General features: G+C 35.8%; 1 protein-coding gene and 1 pseudogene across 1 annotated transcript; both read left to right on the forward strand.

The window, feature by feature from the left end:
- The first annotated feature begins 305 nt into the window (after nucleotides 1–305).
- Nucleotides 306–7,458, forward strand: LOC144254186 (olfactory receptor 5B3-like; annotated as a pseudogene).
- An 11,771-nt stretch (nucleotides 7,459–19,229) lies between these two features.
- LOC113195134 (olfactory receptor 5B3-like) lies at nucleotides 19,230–20,144 on the forward strand. Its single transcript, XM_026406550.2, has one exon. The coding sequence runs from the start codon at nucleotides 19,233–19,235 to the stop codon at nucleotides 20,142–20,144; it is 912 nt and encodes a 303-aa protein (XP_026262335.2). The 5' UTR covers nucleotides 19,230–19,232.
- Nucleotides 20,145–22,480: the final 2,336 nt, after the last annotated feature.

Here is a 22,480-nt window from a genome sequence, read left to right on the forward strand (position 1 = left end):
ACATCATCAAGACACAGAACACCTGGAGCTTAGGCTCTTGGAGGAGATGCATATCAGACCTTCCATTTACCACCCAGGAGTTACTGGTCCTATCCCAACCCCTCAGACATCCAATTTCCTTCTGTAAAAGGAAGACAGTAAAGAGACCTGCTTTGAGCTAATGTTGTGAGAACTAAGTAAGACAATGCCCAGAGGACTACAGCCTGCTGGGCACAGGCACAGCCTGCAGAGTGTAGCCATCAGGAGGTTTTTGTTTAGGATGGGATCTTGGCCTATGTCCTGGTTTAGTCATGGTGGATGCCGACATGCAGGGCTTCATTGGGGGTGCCATTGGACTCTTGGAACATAACTCCCCAGTGGGCCTCTTCTCCCATGGTAGGGTCTCTGTGATGTTCTCTCCAGTGATTCTCAGTCTGGTCTGATTCAAGTGTATGATTTCTGCTTCTACAATTCCATAACAGCTTATCATTTTAAAATTTCTTCCTTGCTACCCATTTTAATTTGGACCTAAGAGTCCATTGTTCTTAAAACCTATTCTTTCTCTCACTACTGATGTTCTATAGCCAAATCATAGACCAAGCTTGAGAGGACTCAGTTTGGGGGCTGTCTTTAGCTGATAGATCTGTCTCGTGGCAAGTTCCATATTGTAAAAGATTTAAGTTGAATTGATTCTTAAATAGAAAGAGTATTTTTCAACTTCTTTATTTGAATTAAAGCCTTTGGAAAATATCCTTCCAAGACTAACTAATTTTGCATGTACCATGTTATACAACAAATGATAAGGAGTTTGCATACAAGTGGGTTTTGTGTGTGCGTGTATAATGCAGTTAGTATTACTCTTCATTATGTTTTATTTGGCATTGGAATTATGCATAGCAGTGGAATTAGTTGTGACATATTTGTACATGAACAAATACAGTTGGATAAACTTCATTCCCCAGAACCTCCTGTTTTCCTTCAATTCTCCTTTTCCCAATCCTGCTCCTCTACTCTACTGGTTTCACTTCCATTGTGTTAATTGGTGCACTATAATTATATCTCAAATTGGGATTCATTGTTCTATGTATATGGAAGGAAAGGGGAGGTACTGGGGGGGGAAATGGACCAAATTACATTAATTATTATAATTCTTTATCCATAAGGACACTGAAAATTTGAGATGGTTTGTGATACTCTAATATTATACACATATTATGAGAAAGAGTCAAGCTTCTAGACTTAAAACCATCTTCCAAGAATAAGCATGAGATGCATTTAAAATGGTTGAAAGGCAGGGCAGAGCATGTTAATCCATTCAGAACCCTTTTGTAGCATAAAGAAGATTTATTTTTTTTAATTCTAGGTTTTTGTTTGTTGTTTTTTGCTTTTTAATCTCCAGGGAGATGCAAATGAATATCACCACATAATCAATCAGGGTTTCAACTATCTTAATGTTAGTTTATAATTTTTAGGATACAGTGTGATTTGTCATATGCATCACTAAATCCACTATAATATATAATTTGTCATTTATTTCCCAGTCTGAATCTCACAATTTGAGAAATATTTGTAAAACATTTCTTTCCATTCATATATGTCATAGTAGGTGTAAGCAGGCCACTGCTTTTACATGACTTTAATTTATCACTAAAATGTTTATGGACTGCTGAAACTTACTAGTTTGCAAGAAAACAAAACACAGTCAGTCCATAATAGTCAATCTGAAATCATAAAATTCAGCAATGGGTATTGCACAAATACTAGTAGAGACACAATCTCTCACACAGTGGTCCAGGGTTCCAAATCTCTAAAGTAGGGACATGGAGAAAAGAAGATTAATACAGATCAAGTTCTGATTTTGCCATTAATTCTTTCTGTGTCTTTCAAAGAGCCACATACCTCCTCTGCATTTGTAAGATAAACATGAATGATTGCTTCTCTCCCACACTCCACAGTTGGTAGGTAGCTTGTTAATTCATTTAGGACACTTCTGTAGTTTAAAGAAGATCATTTCACTTTTTTGAACTTTTTATTTGTTTGGCTTTGTTTGTTTTCACCTCCAGTGTTAGGTGAATGTATAAAAAAAGGAGAAAATCTCCAGCTCATGTCTTATTTTTTGTTCTTGTGTCTAGAGAGAATCTCTAGCCTCCTTTTGACAGTTGTGAAACAGATTCCCCTCAATTTTTAGAAAAACATTGAAGCCACCTCTTGCTGTTTTTAAGTAACCTCAGTAAGATAGCTGTCTTTACTTCTGCATGAATCACAGAACAATGTACACAGAACACAGGTGCTTACCAGTTTGCCGGGGGAGAAAGAACACCCCACCCAAGATGTCAGTCTGATCATAAAGTCAGCCTTGGAGTACCTCATACCTTCTCGTAGAGGATCTCTCTCAGGTAGGTATCAAAGTATCCAAGTTGTCTAAGGAAAAACAGAGGAAAGAACATTAACATGGATCATGTTCTGAATTTACTGTTAATACTTTGTTTCATAGAGGGATCTCTTATCTCCTCCTCATTTATAAAATAAACATGGTAAGATTATATCTTTCATGTAATCCATAGAATATGCCTAGAGAAACTAAAACAAAAATAAATAACAAATAACAGAGGTTTATAAAACATCCTGTGAGAGGATATCATTTAAATCTCAATGAAGATAACTTTCATCATCGAGTGTCTCCCTGACCATGGTTGAAGTCCTATAGCAAATCCTCACGTCAGAAGAAGGCCTGAATGTGCTCTCAGTGATTGTCCTTCACACAAGTAAACGAACCAGTGAAGCAGAGCATGGCGTGCGTTCACTCCAAGCAATGTATGTTGAGTCATGTTGGGACTTCAGAGGCAAATGCATGGGGACCTGGAGAGAATTATAGAGACTGGAGATCTCTGGAGGTTTCCCATGAGGTAGCTCCAGCTCTTGATCTTGCTTTCCTAGGGAGGAAGCAATTAAACTATTTGAGGAAATTGACTTAGTTATGATTAGTTAAATTTTACCATGTATGAATGCTTTTGTATCACTTGGGTTTTTCTTCTTTCTAGATTTTCTAAATCACTCATAATGTTCATAAAGCAATAGCCACATATACTAGTGGATAGGCCTAAGGATTTTGTCTAATGTGTAGCGACTAACCACTAGGACAATCACCTAAACCAATTCTGGCCTTCTCTCATGATTTCTTTTCCCACCTACTCCCACTGGCATCAAAGAAACTGTATTTTCACAAATATTTTTGCCTTTGTTAGCAGTTCCTTGACTATATGATCTCTGAATCTGACATCTTTAGCTCATCATTTCACATCCATCCCTGTGGCCACCCACAAGACAGAAGAGGTTTTTTTTTGTTGTTGTTGGTTTTTTTTTTAATTGAACAGTAGCATCTATTATGTAGAATTCACAAGGTTTTGTTTTGTTTTGTAATGTTGGGATTGAACCCATAACCTCTTTCAAGCTATGCAAGCTCTCTACCACTAAGCCACATCCTCAACCTGACTTTATAGATTTTTGGTTCTGCAGTTGAGGAGCATTTATGTTGGTTTTAGTGTTTTGTGGTTATAAATAAGGCTCTGAATATAAACAAGGCTGATCCATAAACATTTGTTGGGAGCAGTTGCATGGATATGTGCATTCAAGTCACATGAGTAAATGTGTTGAGTCAAGTTGATTTGTCAAAGTCAGGTGTTTTTTTATTTTAATAAGAAACTGCTGAACTGTTTTCTAAAGAAATTGTTCCAATTTGAACTCAAACCAGCAATCCACTTAGATAATTTAATACCTTTATAAACATTTGCTATTTAAAGTTTTAAAATCATTGCTTTTATTTTATTTTCATTTTTGGTCATTCTTTAACATATCTAAAGAAATTTTAGCGAATATTTTTGTTTCTTCTTAAATACCCACCAATATTATTACTATAGTTTTAGTCTAGGAAAACTTTTAAAATTTTCTTACAATGAAAGAGGAACATTCATTTTCCTCATTTATATAGTTGCCTCTCAGTCCACAGTTCCAAGAACACTCATCATAACTTTCTCACTGTAGGAAGATATCACGTTGGCTCTCCCAGGTCATGCGCAAGCTTAGCCCCCCTGCAGATTCAGACTTCTCAGCCTTCATAATAACATGAGCCAATTATTTCATATTTTAGTGTGTGTGTGCATATAATATGTGCATATATATGCATATATATAAAATATATACACAAACATAAATAGAGAATGTATATGTACACATATATAGAATAGAATAGAAATCATTATGACTATTTTTAGTAGTTTTGTAGGATTTTTATTTTTGGCAGTGTTAGAGCTCAAACCCAAAGCCTTGTGCATGATAGACCGTGCTCTACCACTGAGCTACACTTCCACCTCAATTTTCAGTTGTAAAGACAGCATGGTAGTCTATGGTGTGATCTGACAAGAGAGGAACACAAAATACAACCTTTGAATACCCGCAATAAAATAATTAAAAAAAAACAAATATCTGAGTTAACATATGCTATAATATATTTTAAAGTTATGGTCCCTACTCCCCTGAAACTCACATGTTGGAACCTAAGACGCATTCTGATTCTGATAAGAGGTGGGCCTTTAGAATGTGATTGAGTTTCCTTTTAGGAGGTGATTAAGTTCTGCCACCATGATTAGGATTAGTGCACTTATAGAAGGGCTTGAGAAAACTTGCTGGGTCCTCTTTTTCGAAGAGGTCCTCTTTTCCCACTCTTTTACGAAGTTATGCAGGGGTTCAAATCTTAGACTTCTATTCACCAAGACAGATCTGGTTACAGCCATTGTTTAGTGTCCAGTATGTCACAGCAGAGAATAACTCCATGTTCCTGATTGGTGCCATTCCTTAGTATAACCAGCCAGTGAGCTGGTGCCAAGTCATCCTACTTGGCCACACCATTATGGAATGGGAGCATTTTATTTTCACTGGAATAGACACTTATCACGAATACAGGCTTCCCTTCCTTTCATGCAATGCTTCTACCAAAACTACCATTCGTGCCGTGATAGAAAGCCTTATCCTCTATAATAATATTCCACTAGAATTGCTACCAATTATTATTTCACAGAAAAGGGAGTGGGACAAGGGCCCATATTCATGGAATTCACTGGGATGCCCTCACCCCATCATTCTGAAGTAGCTGACTTGATGGAATGCTGCAATAGCTTTTTAAAGACACAGTTATAGGGCTGGTTGGGTGCAATATTCTGTAGGCCGTATGCACTGTTCTAAAGTCTATATGCTCAAAATTAGAATCCCATATTTGCTTTTTTCCCCATTGCTAAGATGCATATGTCAAGTGGCAAAGGGGGTGACAAAGAAAATGACATCAATGCTAGTGAGAACTTCTTCCACCAGGAGACACAAGGAGTGGTTCTAGAGAGTGGAAGTTAAGATTGGTGCTCAACCGCTTTGAGCTCTCCATGTTTCTGAAATGGAAGGTTATGAAAAATTTTAAGTATTCTCTGGTGATTGACATTGACTAGCAAGGGGACTTCTACTTCACTGTGGAGGTAAGGAAGAATATGCTTGGAGTGCAGGAGACCCCCATGGGACTCCTTTCACTATTAGCATGCAACAAATAATGAGGAGATTATGCAAGAGTTCAAAACATAGAATTTGAGAAGGTCCTGCTGTCCTTTATGAATAATGACTCTCCTTTTGTAAAACAGATATTGAGAAATAGAAAGATATTGGACCTTGGCAGACACTGAAACCCTAACCATGGGCCCCAAGTTACCAGCAACCTTAACTGCTTATTGTAAATTGCTTATTGTAAAAAGGAAAAATTCGATGGTTCAGTTAAGGAAGGACTATTAGAACTTGTAGGATTATAGTTCTGAGTGAGCCCACCAATTAAGAGCCATGACCACCTGACATGCTTGCTGAAGACAAAGGTAACAACAGAATGGGAAGCAGAAAATGTAGTTATGAGCACCAGCTCTTATCACTTGCCCATTAAAATAAAAACTCAAGGCTGTTATTCTAATGAATATTTCGTCCTTATTTTGTTATGGTAATATGTGTGCATGCCTAATGCAGTCATTGTCTTCCCTATCACACCATGCTATCATGAAATATAAGATATGTTGAGTTAGATCATAGTAATTAAGTACTACATTGTTAGAGAAGAGGCTGATTCATAGTCATGGAAGAATTACCCTCTCCTGCTGATTTTTTTTCTCCTACTGATTATTAACCATCACCTTTGTGAAATAGAAGGAGTAGTGGGAGGGGTAGCTTAGCATGTGCACGGCCCTAGGTTTAATCCCCAGGACCACACACAAAAATCTCTTTCTGTTGATGTTACCCCATGTGGAGACATTGATGTGGGACACAAATATCTTCAAGTTTTTCATCCAACAGTTTTATCTGCATACCCCTTCCCCAGATCCCTTTGTCACCAATTTTTCAACCACATTCCTCCCATCTCCTACTGTCAAACCAAACTGTGATTTCTGGCCCATGGATTGGGATGTAATCAGTCACACTGTTATTTATATTTTGAGAGGAGATGAATGAGCAGGTGTGCTGCCTGAAGTTCTGCTCAGGGCAGAGGTGTTCCTTCATTCCTGTACAATGGGGTGTCTCAGGAAGAGGCTTTATTGCTGTACTTGTGAATGGCACCATCATGTCACACAGAAGCAACCGTAAATCAGATTCAAGTCTTCTACCCCTGTCAGTGATTATGGGGGGCTCCCTGTGAGGCTCAAAGGGCAGTCCTGGGAGAGAAGGCATTGCAGCAGGAGCTCGGCCATTTGGCCTGCTTCTCCAGGTAACTTACTTTGCCTTTGAGGCCTACTGGGTTTAAATAAGCACCTCCATTTGATAATGGAGCACTGTTGTGCATCCTAATTGTATATCTTGGCAGGTCAACTAACACCCAGTTTATGATAAGCAGCTATACTGCTATGCAGCAGTGTGTAAGCCCCTGCACTACACCACCACCATGACAACTAGTGGGTGTGCATATCTGGTTGTGGGCTCTTATGTTGTTGGTTTCCTTAATGCCTCCATCCATAGTGGGGACATATTCCGCCTCTCGTTCTGTAAGTCCTACCTGGTCCATCATTTCTTCTATGATATTCCAGCACTTATGATTCTCTCTTGCTCTGAAAGACATGTGAATGAGCTGGTTCTTATTTATGTAGCAGCTTCAACACCTTTTTTGCTATTATCATTATCTTAATATCCTACATGTTCATTTTCATCACAATCCTGAAGATGTGCTCAGGAGCAGGACATATGAAGGCTATGTCCACCTGTGCCTCCCACTTCACTGCAGTCTCTGTTTTCTATGGGACAATTATCTTCAGGTACTTACAGTCCAGATCCAGTCACTCCATGGACACAGACAAACTTTCATCTGTGTTCTACACTATGGTCATCCCGATGCTGAACCCTGTGGTCTACAGCCTGAGGAACAAGGAGGTCAAGAGTAAATTTACAATGATTTTTCTGAAGCCCAAATAATCTTTATGAGTCCACTTTTTACTCATTTGAGATATACAGTATCTATATTCATTTCTTTCAAATTTCTTCTATATAATGTGGCAAGTATTAAACCTTACACAGAAATTAAACCTTGCTACAGAACCCTGATTCTTAGACACGCTTTTAAGGATCATGAAAACATGGTACAGTATGAAATCAACTCTGTGATTCTTCTTTGCAATTTTTAACAAGAAACACATGCATCTGGCACCTCATATGAATTAGTGAATCTGTTTGAATGTATCATGTTATACAATCATTATATTCATGATTTAAATTTTGAAGGAATAAAATAGTCTTCTTACTAGTTAAATGAAAGAATAATAAAAGCAGTTTTTAATATGTTTATCTACTACTACTTCCATTTTTTAGACATAGTAAAAAATGCACAGAGAAACCAATAATGCTGTACATTTTTCTTTCTGTAAGTGCTTTGAAATTGTTAGCGCTCCTATTATTTTTTTTAATTTTCTTGAGTTTTATTCTCTACTGTCATTTCCCTAATGTTTTACTTCATTCCAGTCTCTCTGATTTCTGTGCTATTTCTTCACAAATTTCTTCACCTTGTTCACGTCTCTGGGTCTTTGCACTTTCTGATCCCTGTGAGGAGCACACTCATACCATTCAGGTCTTTTCTTACTCCATCCTAAAGTCATTCCCTGACCACAAACTATCTCCTTACCCTATTATTATAAGCCCTTTCCTATTATATATTTACTTACTAGTTTCCTATTTTTTTTCCCAATCAGAATGTAAACTCCATAAGAGCAAGGACTTCCTGTTTTGTTCAAACATGACCATCACTGTTTCCATAGATACCTGTTTCACAGTAGATTCTCATTACATATTTGTTAGAAGGGTGAATAAAATAGTTAAGCTTATTACCAAGCTTGTTGACCTTTGTTGATTGCCAAGTCTTTCATGAGATAAACCATCTAGATAAACATGCATTGTAGGGGCACAGTGATTTTTTTCCTTTTCTGCAACAGCTTTACTACATTGTCTCTCAATTCTCACATGCCTCACTTTATTGGGGGAGAGGGGAATACCAGAGATTGAACTCAGGGGCACTTGATAACTGAGCCTCATCTGCAGCCCTGTTTTGTGTTTTATTTAGAGACAGGGTCTCACTGAGTTGCTTAGCCCATTGCTTTTGCTTAGGCTGGCTGTGCCCAGCACATGCTACACTTTTAAGGAAATCATTTCCTAGAAATTCCACCATGGAGTAGATCATTTCAAACACTCACAATTTTTACTTACAAGTGGTGTGTCATTAAATGGCAAGTAAAATGTCAATTGAGTACTATTCAGGAAACCATAAATTCAGTATGAGATGAATTAAAGTTTTCCCTCATTGTTATATTTTTAAAATTGCTTCACACACATAATACAATTAATTGAAAATATTCAAAAAGTCCACGTGGAATACACACATGACAGTATTTGTCAATAGCAGATATAAGGTATATTCAATATGCCTATATCATGCACTATATCCTGGATTTTAAATTTAATCCTCAAAAAACTCAATATTATACAATACTCAAGCATAGTACTGTGCCCCCAAGGGTAATTTTTTATTGCTATGCAATAACATGCATCAACATCAATATATCTGGGACTGAATGTGCTAATATGGCCATACTGATACTTTGGAATAGTGTAGTTAACACTAACATTCATTTCTTTATTTGTGATGATATTTCTCCACTTGGAAAATTTTTAAATCATGTTTTCAATATTTTTAATTTTGGAGCTATTTTGTACTGGTAGAAAAATTTCAGACAGTGCATAGTGTGATTGACATACCAAATGCTGACAGGTTCCTTAATGGCCCTAAGAATAGTCAAGTTATATTTTCCAAAACTTTTTACTGTTATTCTCCATGGCTCAGAGGAACTATGCAGGTATGATCAACTTAAGACTTTCAGGTCTGAGAAATCATTGAAATTAACCATGCATGCCTTAAAGCCAATTCCATGCATATGATGAAAGGAAGTTAGAAAAACTTAACCACAGGCATCAGGGGAGTCGGCTACAAGACCATGGATGCAGCACCGAAGAGGTGTTACCATTGATGCTGACAGCCACCTCAAGGTGGAAGGGATAGATGATGGAGTGGCACCCAGAAATGATAATAGAGACCAGGGCTCTGATGCCACTTTGACTGCAGCTCAGGAAAATGGTTTCAGACTTTTGTTTTCCAGAACTGTCAAAGAATCCATATGTACCATCAAAAGTTTCATGTTTGCAGTACTGTTAGAGCAGCCATAGGAAACTGGCAAAAATACTCTTGGGGTCTCTTTCCTGTCATCATACATTACAATTATATGCTAGTTTGAGAGAATTCAGAGTGAACCCATCTGTTCCTGGACTTTCCTTTGTTGAAAAATAATTTATTATTTGCACTTTTCATAAGTATATTCTGAGTTCTTTTTTCTTTGTAGTTCATATTGCTAGTGTGGGTATTTCAAGGAACTTTGTATTTTTTCAATATTTTCCAATCTGTTGTTGTATAGTTATTCACAAAATTCTAATTGTTTATATATACAAACAATAAAATATAGATATTTTATTAATAATATATATTTGTACTATTATAATATAAAATATATGCATTTTAAAATATATATTTTCTAAAATATGTATTTTTTTTCTCTTACTTGGACCCCATTCAATCCTAGCAGCTTTTCAGGTCACTGGAAAAATGGGCTTGAATAACACCAAAAAAAAGGATAAGTTGCCTTTAAAACTCAGAGATGACTACTCATTTATGTATATATTAGAAAGACAGGCCAGATGAAGTAATTCATCCTTTATTTTCAAAGAAATATCTCAAGATGTAACAAACAACTCAATTTCTAGAAAGTTCACTGAGGAAAATGGCCCCTTCCATTTATTTCCCACACACTGACATTCAAATGGCTTTCTAATAATATTAGAAAATTTGTAAATTCTCTCTCACTATATCCAATCCCCATAACGTCATCCATCTAATGGGCCCGAGTGGTATCTTATGGAAAGGAAAGTTGATCAAGTTCCCTGAAGATTAAATTACCAAGTAGACCACAGGGACAAAGAAGCCCTGAGGTGGGACATTGAAAGTGTTTTTAGCAGATAGCTTCTGGTTATCAGCACTAACAAGGATAAAAAAACAAAACAAACAAAAAAACCAGCTACCACCCAAATACCAGATGATGTGTTAATTGCTCACAAAAACCCACATCTAATATAGTGACTATCATTTGAGTGTACATTCTATTTTAACTCCCCATAACTTACTTTTGTTCTCCAAGATACGTCTGCTTTGTGCACTGGCCAAATAGTTAATATGATGGCTATATCGTGGGACTCACCACCTTTGCACTTGAAGTCCTTGATAGTGGAATCATTCTGAAATTCCTCCAAGCACGTGGAATTGCTTTTGACATACTGTTTTTCAGGTATATGCAGTTGCATTGACTTCCCCATGGCCTTTCCGACCATAACAGCTGCACTTCATAGGTCAGCAAATGATATGGAAATTCTGCCAATAGCTAAGTGTAACTGTTTTAGTTATGCATTCTGAAACTCTGGTCATAACCACATAATGGTTTGGGGATGCACTGGGCCCAATGGGCTATTGACTTGTTAATATTACTGGTGTGAGATTAATAGCAGACGACAGTAATGCTTTTCATCTAAAAACAGCATCAGTTTCAGAGCTAAAGTCCAGTAGTCATCCAAAGTCCCAGTTATCTCCTTTATCTGGTTTACATTACTCTGATAAAGGATTATAAAATACATTGGATAAGGTTTAGATAAAGATATACAACATACATCTTTGTGAATTATTGAGATCCTGGAGCCATTAACTGGTTCACCTATGAGAATAGACTGAGTGATAATGTCTCTTGGCTTTTCTGATTCTCGTGGATTTGTTCACTTGACTAGAATCTCTGCTCACACACATCAAATAATAATTAATAGTGTGGCTTTCTATTTCGCTTCCAGGAACTCCGTAATCACCTTGCCAATGCCATAAGACTCACACATCAGAATATTTTGACTGCTGCTTTCAACTTTCTGTGCATTTTGACAATATCACACAGCTTTCCTGTCAGATAGCTTCACTATGATTATTTCACCAATTCAGTGACCTCACTTCTCATTTGATGGTTGGCCTAGAAAGTGGTGTGATTACAGAGTTCTTTAAAGGTGTTTTGGCTCCCCTCAAAAAATTATTTTCTCTTATAGTTGTGGTAAAATGTGTGTTTCCTAGGCCTTCTTGGGGGTGGCATGAGGCTTACAATAACAAACCCATTCCAATAGTTCAATAACCCTGAGCTTTGGAATCTTTGCTTCTACACCATGACAGTGTGTTAAGGACTTCAAGTATACATTGTAGGTCACTTAGTGGTCCAAATTTCAGAAAAGAATGTATGGCTAATTTCCTCAAACACCAGGACAGTATGACCCTACTACTCTCTAGTAGTGGTGGGAAGAAAGGTTTATTCCACAGATAAAGAAGATGAATCAGAATTTAGGATTTCCATTTATTTATCTTCACTGGAATCTTCTCAAATTTGCTGATTACAACATCTGGATCTTCATGCCCAATCCATGACATCATTTTTGTAGTAGATTCCCTGCCAGATTAAAAATTTTATTTGTATTTTAAATCAACCTGTCATATGGCTGAAGTGGAGACTATTATATCTTCATAGAGTGGAAGGCAGAGAGACCACAAAAGAATAACTAGTTCCCAAAGCTCTCCCAAAGGTTGTCGTGTGCAACCACACTAAATCCAATCCTGAGGGAATATTTAAATCACCTTCTAGATGAAACCTTTTAAAACCATCAAATTTGGTCTTAGACGCCAAAAAATATTTGGGAGATTTAAGTACTTTTAAATTATAGCAAATGTTCACTTGGGTGCATGGGATTACAGTAGTTGATTTATGTGAGTATTCAATGTTGCTGTTTTGTGTGTCTTTATTGCTAGATCTCTTCACTACCAAAAATAGAGTCTTGAGTGAATTTATATCTGACCCATCTGATAGGGCTCCATTTCCCAATCTCTAGAACCAATTCAGGAAACTCATCCTTAAAATAGGTCTCCTCTAGAACCAATTTCAATACAAAATTCTGGTTTAAAAAAGGTTATCAGATATTCAGAAGAAATAAAACTAATAGAATATCTCATAAGTTATTTTATCTACTTATGGAATTGGTTCCCATGAATATGGAGACTGAGAAGACCAACATGCAAGAGAGAGCATGCTCAAGACCTGGAAGAACCAGTAGTTTTCTAGTCAGCACACTGCCAAAGAAGCTCCATAGTGTATGGTATACCTCCTCCTTTTTCTTGTCATTTTATGAAAAGTTACATGTTCATATATTTGTGCTCACTTCCATAGATTTATAAATGATGTTTTGTATATTTAAAAGACCATGAGTGAGGAACAGTGGAATTAAAACAAAAAATGCAATTCTATGCAATCATATGTATTTTTAATTATTATAGGCAGTCACCTTCACCAGGACTTTGATATCTTTTCAAAATTGTTTTATTTTTAAGCATTTTTTTTTATTATGATGAACAACCTTGTATCTGCTGAGAGCCACAGCCAGTCTGTATGGCCCCTGGCATTTTGCCAACTTACTAAGGTTTTTAGATCTTGAATCTATCTGGGTCTATTTAAATTTTTTGTGTCTTTATTGATATTAAATATTTATGAAACATCATTTTCCTATATTGCTCTACTTCCTCGTTCAATATTTCCTCAATTACTTTGGGTATATTTAAGACAGCTGATCTAGATTCTTTTCTTTCTAAATATAATGTTCATCCTCTTTCAGGCCGGTTACTGTGAATTTCTGCTTTCTGTGAATGAGAAATATTTTATTATTTATTTTCATATGTATTCCTTATGGTTGACAATTGGACATTGGTAGTATATTAGTTTGGTTACACAGTAAATCAAATATTTCTCCATCACCAAGGTCATTGCTTGTTATGGGTGCTGTTGCTTAGTTTTGTTGAGTTCTCTAAAAATCAATTATTTTGGTTCTGGGTATTGAAGCCAGGGTTTTGTGCATACAAGGCAAGCACTCTACCACTGAGCTAGAGTCCCAGTCCCTAAAATACTTTCAAGAGTGTATAGTCTTTGAAAATTTTGGTTTGAAACCTCTGTTCTTTTCCCTGAGAAATTGGAAGTTTAACAAATATTTCTTAAATTCCATGCATATTAACTTTCTTAATTATTATTTTTTAAATTTTTATTGGTAGATTACAATTACACATAACAGTGGGATTGATTATTCAATACTTATATGTTCATATAATGTAATTTGATCACTCATTCCCGAGTACCTCCTTTTTCTTCACCTCCTCTTTCTCTACATGATCAACATAGTCTATTCTGCTGATCTGCCTTTTATTATTATTTTAAGTTGTTGATTTCAATTCTATGCAATCAAAATAATTGAAATATAGTTTATATATAATGTGTAAAAATAATATTTATAATATCATATATCATATATAAATAGTGTATAAATATATATAAAATAATATGTATAATACATAATAATATGTATATATACTGTATATAAATGATATATATATATACATGCTATGTATATAAGCAATAGTTATATATTATATATGTAAATAATATGTATAAAGTAATATATACACATACTATATATATAAACTATATATGTGTGTGTATATATGTATACATATATATAAAGTAGGATTCATTGAACTATGATCAGGCATGAACATAGCCTAATTCGATAGATTTCATTCCTGAGTGCTCCCTTATGTCCTCCCCACATACCTTCCCAATCCCTTCTCTACTCTGTAAGTATACCTTCTGTTTTTATGATATCACTTTCTGTTTGTCCACCTATGAGAAAAAGCATTTGACATTTTCTATGGCTGGCTAATTTCACTTAGCACATTGGTTTTTCAGTTTCATCCATTTATCAGTAAGTGACACGATTTTGTTCCTGATTCACTAATCACTAATTTTCTAAAAATACTATAAAATTCCAAAAATATTAGAAAAATTCACAGGAACCAGCCTTTAGAGTCAGAGAGGTTTCGCTTTCTTTGGGGTATTTCTGTGGTGTAACAAGCCCTTGGTATGCTCCAAACTACCTTTTACTTCAGTTCTGTCATATAAGGAAATGGTAGCTTGCATCTAGACGCCCCATGTAATTCACATTCATCTCTCATCTCAGTGGCTGTTTAAGAAGAAAAATAAATTTTGCTAAAGAAATTTCTATAGGTGTATTAAAGAATACCAAAAATGAAAGTATATAAGAAAATAATTCAAAAACTTAAACACCAAATAAAAAATGTGAAACAACACAAATAGATTGCTTGTATATAAATGATATTTATGTATACATGCTATGAGTTCAAAGGAGAAGAGACTTTCAGAAAATAGTTTCAAAATTTTTTATTCAATCAAGAAGTACTTATCCTTTCACAAATCAATCAGACTCCTTTATATTTACACATGTGCTGTAAAGCTGATATTCACTCACACAAAAAACGTTGAAACAGCTGTCTAGACCAGTCTAAGATGTAATAATCAAAGACTAAGGCAAAGGCAAATGTTCCTTACAGAATGGAATTAATGTATAGACTTACTAATCTTTGATACGTAAGTTTCCACAATGATACAGTTGAAAATAGGAATAGACTTCAAATACTAAGTAAAAATGTGGAATTCAAAGGCAACGTATTCCAGTACTCCATAGTAATAGCTAGAGATATTCTACCAAAGACAAAACCAATTGGATGAAAACAGTTGACATGGGCAAGTTATCCAATTGAAGCTCAAATGAAAAGCTTTACATGATTGTGCGAGTGGTTACAGGGCCATGCGTTTGACAAAGTCCTTAGAACTACATACTATAAAATGTGTATTTTACTGTATATGAATTTTGCAATAACTAGAACTTTTGAAAAACAAATAGGCAATAAAAAAAAACCTGTGCATATTATGGTAGCCTATTGATTCCCACAGGTAGTTTAATTGCTTGTTTCCCAGAAAATAGAAAGAGGAACTGCAGAGAGTCTCACAGGTAAAAACGCCACAGATCTCCAAGTCTATATAATTCTCTCCACATCTCTACGTATTATTCTCAAAAGAAAAAAAATGTATAGGACGCAATGTCACATTGTTTTTGAAGGAACACATGACATGCCAATGCTTCATTGGTCATTGTTTATTAATCTGAATGATTGTCCTGAGGACACACAGGCCTTCTGACATGAGGACTTGCTATGAGCCTTCAAACAGGGTCAGGGAATCACACAAAGACAATCGTCCCATTGTTTGTCTTTTAAGCCATAAGTTCATCCCAAGATGTATTAGAGACCTGGCTTCTTGTTGTTTATGGACACAGTCCATGAATTATGTGGAAGATATAATCTTATCAGGCTTATTTTACAAATAAGGAGGAGAAAGGAGATTCTTCAATGAAACAGAAAGAATTAATGATAAATTTGGAACTTTACCCATGTTTGTGTACTGTCCTGCATTTCTGCGTGCCTGGGACAACTTGGAAAGTTTTGATTACTGCCTGGGAGAGACCCACTCACAGAATATATGCAGTACTCCGTGGTGGATTGTATGATTTCTGACTGACTATTCTGAATTGAGAGTTTTTTTCCCTCCTACACCAAACTGGTAAGCCCTGTATTCCTTAAATATTCTTAATAAGAAGTGTAATTTATGCAAAAAAAACCCCAACAACAACAGTGGGGTGGCCATAATACCTGAGAGTTATTTTAAAAGAGAAAGGAATGAATTCAACACTTTTCTGAAAAACTGAGAAGACTCTGGGATATAAATGTCAAAATGCCTGTTACAATTAATTTAGTGATTCTCATGACACATCATGCTTACTTTTACAAAAATACACATGAAAATATAAAAAAGAAGATTCTCTCATTGTTTAGCAGGTGATTTCGTCTTGTTCACTATGCATTTATGACTCATTATAGGCCAAACAAACAAACAACCCCTCCCCCTAAAAAATCCTAGAAGAGTGAAACGATCCTTCTTTAAACTAGAAAGGGGTCCTCAGGATTAAGAAGCTCTGAATTGCTCTCTCTCACCTGCCTGCAGGCTTCTGCTCATCATTACTAGAACTTCCATACACTTTGACAATGAGGGAGCTGAAAGCATTCATTTAGATTCTGGAGAAGATGACGTTAAATGTTTCATTTTGAGACTTTCTCATTCTAGCTATATGATTTTGGAAGATCAGAAACTTCTCAAATCCTCAATTTTCTAAAAGACTATGTAAAAATACTATGCTGTCTACCTTACACACACATGAATGCCTAAAGCCCTTATAATTTCTTGTGGAAATATATGTTGGTTAAGGTGATGTGTGTTATGTTAGACCAACACAATGACTTCACAGGAGGCAGGCACATAAAGTGAAGAAGTCAAAGTCCTAGGAGATGTGATGTTAGGGAACAATAATTATTTTGGGGTAGAAATTCTTCCAAAGGCTCAATGCAAATTTTTTAAAAACTAATGTTACTACAAAGAAAATTTGAAATATGATATTACAGGAAAGGGAACATACAGAAAAAGCTAAAGACAGCCCATAAACTGGAAGCTTTTAACCCTGGGTTTCTGAGCTTTGTCTATGGAATGACAGTAGGAGAGAAAGAATATTTGTTGTTGTTGTAAAGAAAAATGGATTCTTCTATTCAAATAAAATATATGCATTTTAAGGAAGATTTTTTAAAATTTGTTTTAATTAGCTATACAGACAGTAGTATGCACTTTGATAGATTATATATAATGGAGTGTAATTTCTCATTCTTCTGATTGCACATGATATAGAATCACACTGGTCATATAGTTATATATTTACATAGGGTAATAATGTCTGATTCATTCTACTGTCCTTCCTATCCCCATACCCCACCTTTCCCTTCACTCCCCTCTACCTGATCTAAAGTAACTCTATTCTTCCTTAGTTCCCCCGCCCCAACCATGGTGAATTAGCATCCACATTATCAGAGAAAACATTTTGCTTTTGGCTTTTGGGGGATTGGCTCATTTCACTTAGCATGATATTTTCCAACTCCATCTGTTTACTAGCAAATGCCATAATTTCATTGTTTTTTAAGGCTGAGTAATATTCATTTATACACACACACACACACATCATATTTTTTTATCTATTCATCTGTTGAAATTTTAAGAGTGTGGCCCATTGAAATTACAGGAGCATCAGTCACATGCTTGGGGCAAGGACAGAATGACAGTGGAGAGACCACAAAATGTCAGTGGACTTAGTGTGGGAGAAATGCTATTTGGGGAGAGAAGCTTCAAAACTTCAAACTCACCCACAACTGAAGTCTGCATGTGAGCATGCCCTCCATCAATCCAGATAAAGACCATGATCCCATCCTAATAAGAACGTGATAGCTACACTCAACAGGCTGTGATTACACCCCGTATTTTGTTGTCTTTTCTGCATATCTTATTTGATTCCCACCATGATACCTCATAATAGTCCTCCTTATGATTTTCACTATGCAGATGGACATAATGTGCTCAGGATAGTTGTGTTAGGATTGGTGATTCTTAGTGGTTAATGGTAGGTTCGATGTGAGTTTCTCACTAGAACCCAAACTCTATGTCTGCTAAATCTGATGACATGGCTTCTCACAAAATCACTTCTGCATGTTGAATAGAGTTCTTCTAGAGCTGTGATCCCTATTATCAGGGATAATCTGTGGAGATTCCAGATTTAAATCCCTCTTGAACCTAATTAAAAAGTTATCTCGTTAGTCATCAACATGTGTAGACATGTTGGTAAAAACAAGCAGGAGGGTGCTGGAAAAAGTTTACATGCCCTTCAGAGATTGCTGTTCCATTTAGGATCCATTCATCATTGAAAGATGGATCACCACACTGTTATGGATGATTTTTTGCTTCTTTTACCTCTAACTAGAGGCAAACATATACTGAAGGAGAGGAAATGATCCCCTAATCATTCACTCACCCAGTTCTCTGTGATGTCCCAAACACAGTGTTGGAACTAAAGGTGACAAGGTACTGAGTAAAATTTACATTGGTCTAAATTCAGACTAGACCATTAAGCTCAGGGACCACTCACAATGAGTTAAAGGTTTCCAGAACAGAAATTGCCAGGTAATACTTGTTTACAAATAAATGAAGAGATTTCCAAGCCTCTCTTGCTTCATAATTTGCATGAATATTGCAACCAACCAAACTCCTAATATTATTGAGAGGAAACAATGAATACACATCTGATATGTCTAGAGCAGTTGTAGGTCAGTGAGCAACATGGAAGGGCCAACTTTGACAGCTCAGCAGAAGTACATGGTTGGAGAGATGTACCTACCCTTATGTTATTTTCCAAAGGGTAGTAATTATCTAATCACAGTTTAAATAGCATAAAAATTTTAAATTATGTTCGTAATTCATTAACGTTCCTCAATTTGACAGTCTGTAAGCCTGTTACAATTATATATAATTTGTCATACATAATTATATATATATAACTTGTACACCAAACACGTTTTTTTTTCCCAAACACAGTTTTAAGTTCAATGCTTTTCCTGAAGAATTTTTAGCATGCAAGTTTTTGAAAGACTATATAGGATATGCATACTTCCCAAGTTCAATATAATTTTCTTATAATTCTTTTCATTTTCTCATTCTGTAGAATATCACAGTCTTCTTCAGATAACATAGATGGAGAATAGGACAGAAGTGACACACTTCATCCTGCTGGGACTGACCAATGACCCAGATCTACAAGTCCCTCTCTTTGTGACCTTCCTCCTCATCTACACCATCACTCTGGCTGGGAACCTGGGGATGATCCTGTTGATTGTCTTGGACTCCCGTCTCCACAGTCCCATGTACTTTTTCCTGGGCAACCTGTCTCTGGTGGACTTTTGCTACTCTTCAGCTGTCACTCCCAAGGTCATGGCTGGGCTCCTTCTTGGAGACAAGGTCATCTCCTACAATGCTTGTGCTGCTCAGATGTTCTTTTTTGTGGTCTCAGCTACTGTTGAAAATTTCCTCTTGTGCTCAATGGCCTATGATCGCTATGCAGCAGTGTGCAAGCCCCTGCACTACACCACCACCATGACAACAAGTATGTGTATGTGGCTGATCTTAGGCTGTTATGTCATTGGTTTCCTGAATGCCTCTATCCACACTGGTAACACATTCAGTCTTGTGTTCTGTCTTTCCAATGTGGTCCATCACTTTTTCTGTGAAATTCCAGCAGTCATGGTTCTTTCCTGCTCGGAGAGACATGTTAATGAGCTGGTTCTTATTTATGTAGCCAGCTTCAATATCTTTTTTGGTGTTGTCATTATCGTAATATCCTACATATTCATTTTCATCACAATCCTGAAGATGCGCTCAGATACAGGACATAGGAAGGCTATGTCCACCTGTGCCTCCCACTTCACAGCAGTCTCCATTTTCTATGGGACTCTAATCTTCATGTACTTACAGCCCAGCTCCAGTCACTCCATGGACACAGACAAAATCATATCTGTGTTCTATACTATGGTCATCCCCATGCTGAACCCTATGGTCTACAGCCTGAGGAACAAGGAGGTCAAGAGCACATTCACAAAGACGGTTTAAAAGCAAAATAATCTTTATGATTCTGCTTTTAACTTTTTTGAGATGCATAGTACCTGAACTCATTTCTTTATGGTCTTTTCCATGTGATGTGGCACCTATTTCATGGTTTTTAATTTTGAAATTATTATGCATTGGTGCAAAAATTCAAACACAATGCATAGTGTGACTGGCATATCGAACACTGACAAGCTCCAAAGCTCCATATTGGCCCTATAATTAGTAAAGTGCTATTTTCTAAAACTTTTTCGGTTATTCTACCTGGCACACAGGAACTAACTCTGCAGGTATGATTAACTGAGACTTTTAGGACTGAGAAGCCATTGAAATTAACCATGCATGCCTTAAAGCCAATCCCATTCATATTATGAAAGAAAGTCAGAAAAACATGACCACAGAAAAAAGGGAGTTGGCAACAAGACCCTGGATGCAGGGGATGTTACCATTGATGGTGGCCGCCACCTCAAGGTGGAAGGTGTGAATGTGGGAGATTCACCTAGAGATGATGTAGAGACCAGGACTCTGATGACACACTGGTCAGAGCTCAGAAAGATGGTTTCAAGCTTCTGGTTTCTGTGAAAGAATTCATATGTGCTGTCTAAACTTCATATATGCAATACAGTTGTAGCAACCAAGGAAAACAGCCAAAAAATGTAGTCTCTTCCATGTAATTATGATACATTACAATTATATGTTAGTTTTGGAGAATGCAAATAGAAACTATCTGCTCCTGGGGTTTGCTTTGTTGGATTATTATTTTTTACTATTTGATTATTTGCAGTTTTTATAAGTATATTCAGAATTCTTTATTATAGTCTATTTTGCTTGTGTGGGTATTTTCAGGAATCTGTATTTTTCAGTGTTTTCCAATATATTGTTATAGAGCTATTCACAAAATTCACTAGGCTCTTGGATATATAAGGTCAGAGGTTATATTCTCAGTTTTATTTATGACTTTGTTAATCTGAATTTTCTCTCTTTTTTCATAGTCTTCAAAGTTTTGTCATTTTTGTCCACACAATCAATATTTGGTTTTATTGATTATACCTATTCTTATTTTACATCTTATTTATTTACTCTGATCTAATCTTTATTTTCTTTCTTCGCTACTTTCAGTTTAAGCTTTCACTTTATAATAATATTTTCTTCAACTTTGAAGTCAGCTTATTTTTTTGAGATCACTCTAATTTTAACATAGACCCTTACAATGACAAATTTCTGCTTCTGCCAAAATCTACTTTTTTGTTGTTTTGCTTCTGTTTGTCTCAAATTATTTTATAATTTTTTCCCTCCATTTTTTACTCATTGATTATAATGTATTCTTACATGTGGGAATACTAAAATTTTTCTTGTTATTGATTTTTACTTCAATTGCATTGTGGCGGGTGAAGATGTTTTCTGTGATTTAAATCTTCCTATGTTTATTGAGAATATATTTTTAGCCTAAGATATAGATTGCCCTAGGGAATGTTTCACGTGCAACTCAGAATAAGCAGTTCTTGGACAGAAGACTGTATGTCTGCTAAGCCTTTTTGGATTATGATGTTACTCATATTCTCTATTTCATCTTGATCCTCTTTCTAGCTATTTTATTCATTATTAAAAGTCACATAGTAAAGTTTATTACTATAGAAATGGTCTAGATCTCCTTTTAATTTTGTTTACATTTCTCCGTATATTTTGAGAACCAGTTGATAGATGACTATTTTTAAAATTAATTAATTTATTTTAATTAGGTATATATGACAGCAGAATGCATTTTTATTCATTATACACAATTGCAGCACAACTTTTCATTTCTCTGATTATACACAATGTAGCATTGCACCACATGTGCAGTCATACATGGACCTAGGGTAATAATGTCCATTACATTTGTTTTTAATAATATTTTCTTCAATAACTGGTGCCTCCAGATATATTGTTTATTTTTCTCTTCTAAAATATTTTTTCTTAAAGCCTATTTTATCAAATAATAACTTCTTTTGTTTTCTAGGAGCAGATAATGAATGAATATTTTTCCATCTTTCATTTGCATGCTATTTGTGTCTTTGTATATAAGCAGCTCTTTTGTAAATATTGCAGTTTAATCATCTTTTCAAATCCATTCTTCCATTGTCTACCTTATTGAAAAGTTTCATTTACTTATAGTTCAGTAATAAATGATAAGCACTGCTGTAGTTTTTCTGTTTTTGATCTATCGTATGTTCTTGCTCCTCAAATGTTCGATACAACTTACTTTTGTGTGAATTCCTTTTGTCACGCACCTTTTGATTCCTATATCATTCATGTGTTAATTTTCCCAGTAGTTTTATTAGTTAATGTTCTCCATAGAAACA

Source organism: Urocitellus parryii, chromosome 4, assembly GCF_045843805.1.
Source record: "Urocitellus parryii isolate mUroPar1 chromosome 4, mUroPar1.hap1, whole genome shotgun sequence".
NCBI lineage: Eukaryota > Metazoa > Chordata > Mammalia > Rodentia > Sciuridae > Urocitellus > Urocitellus parryii.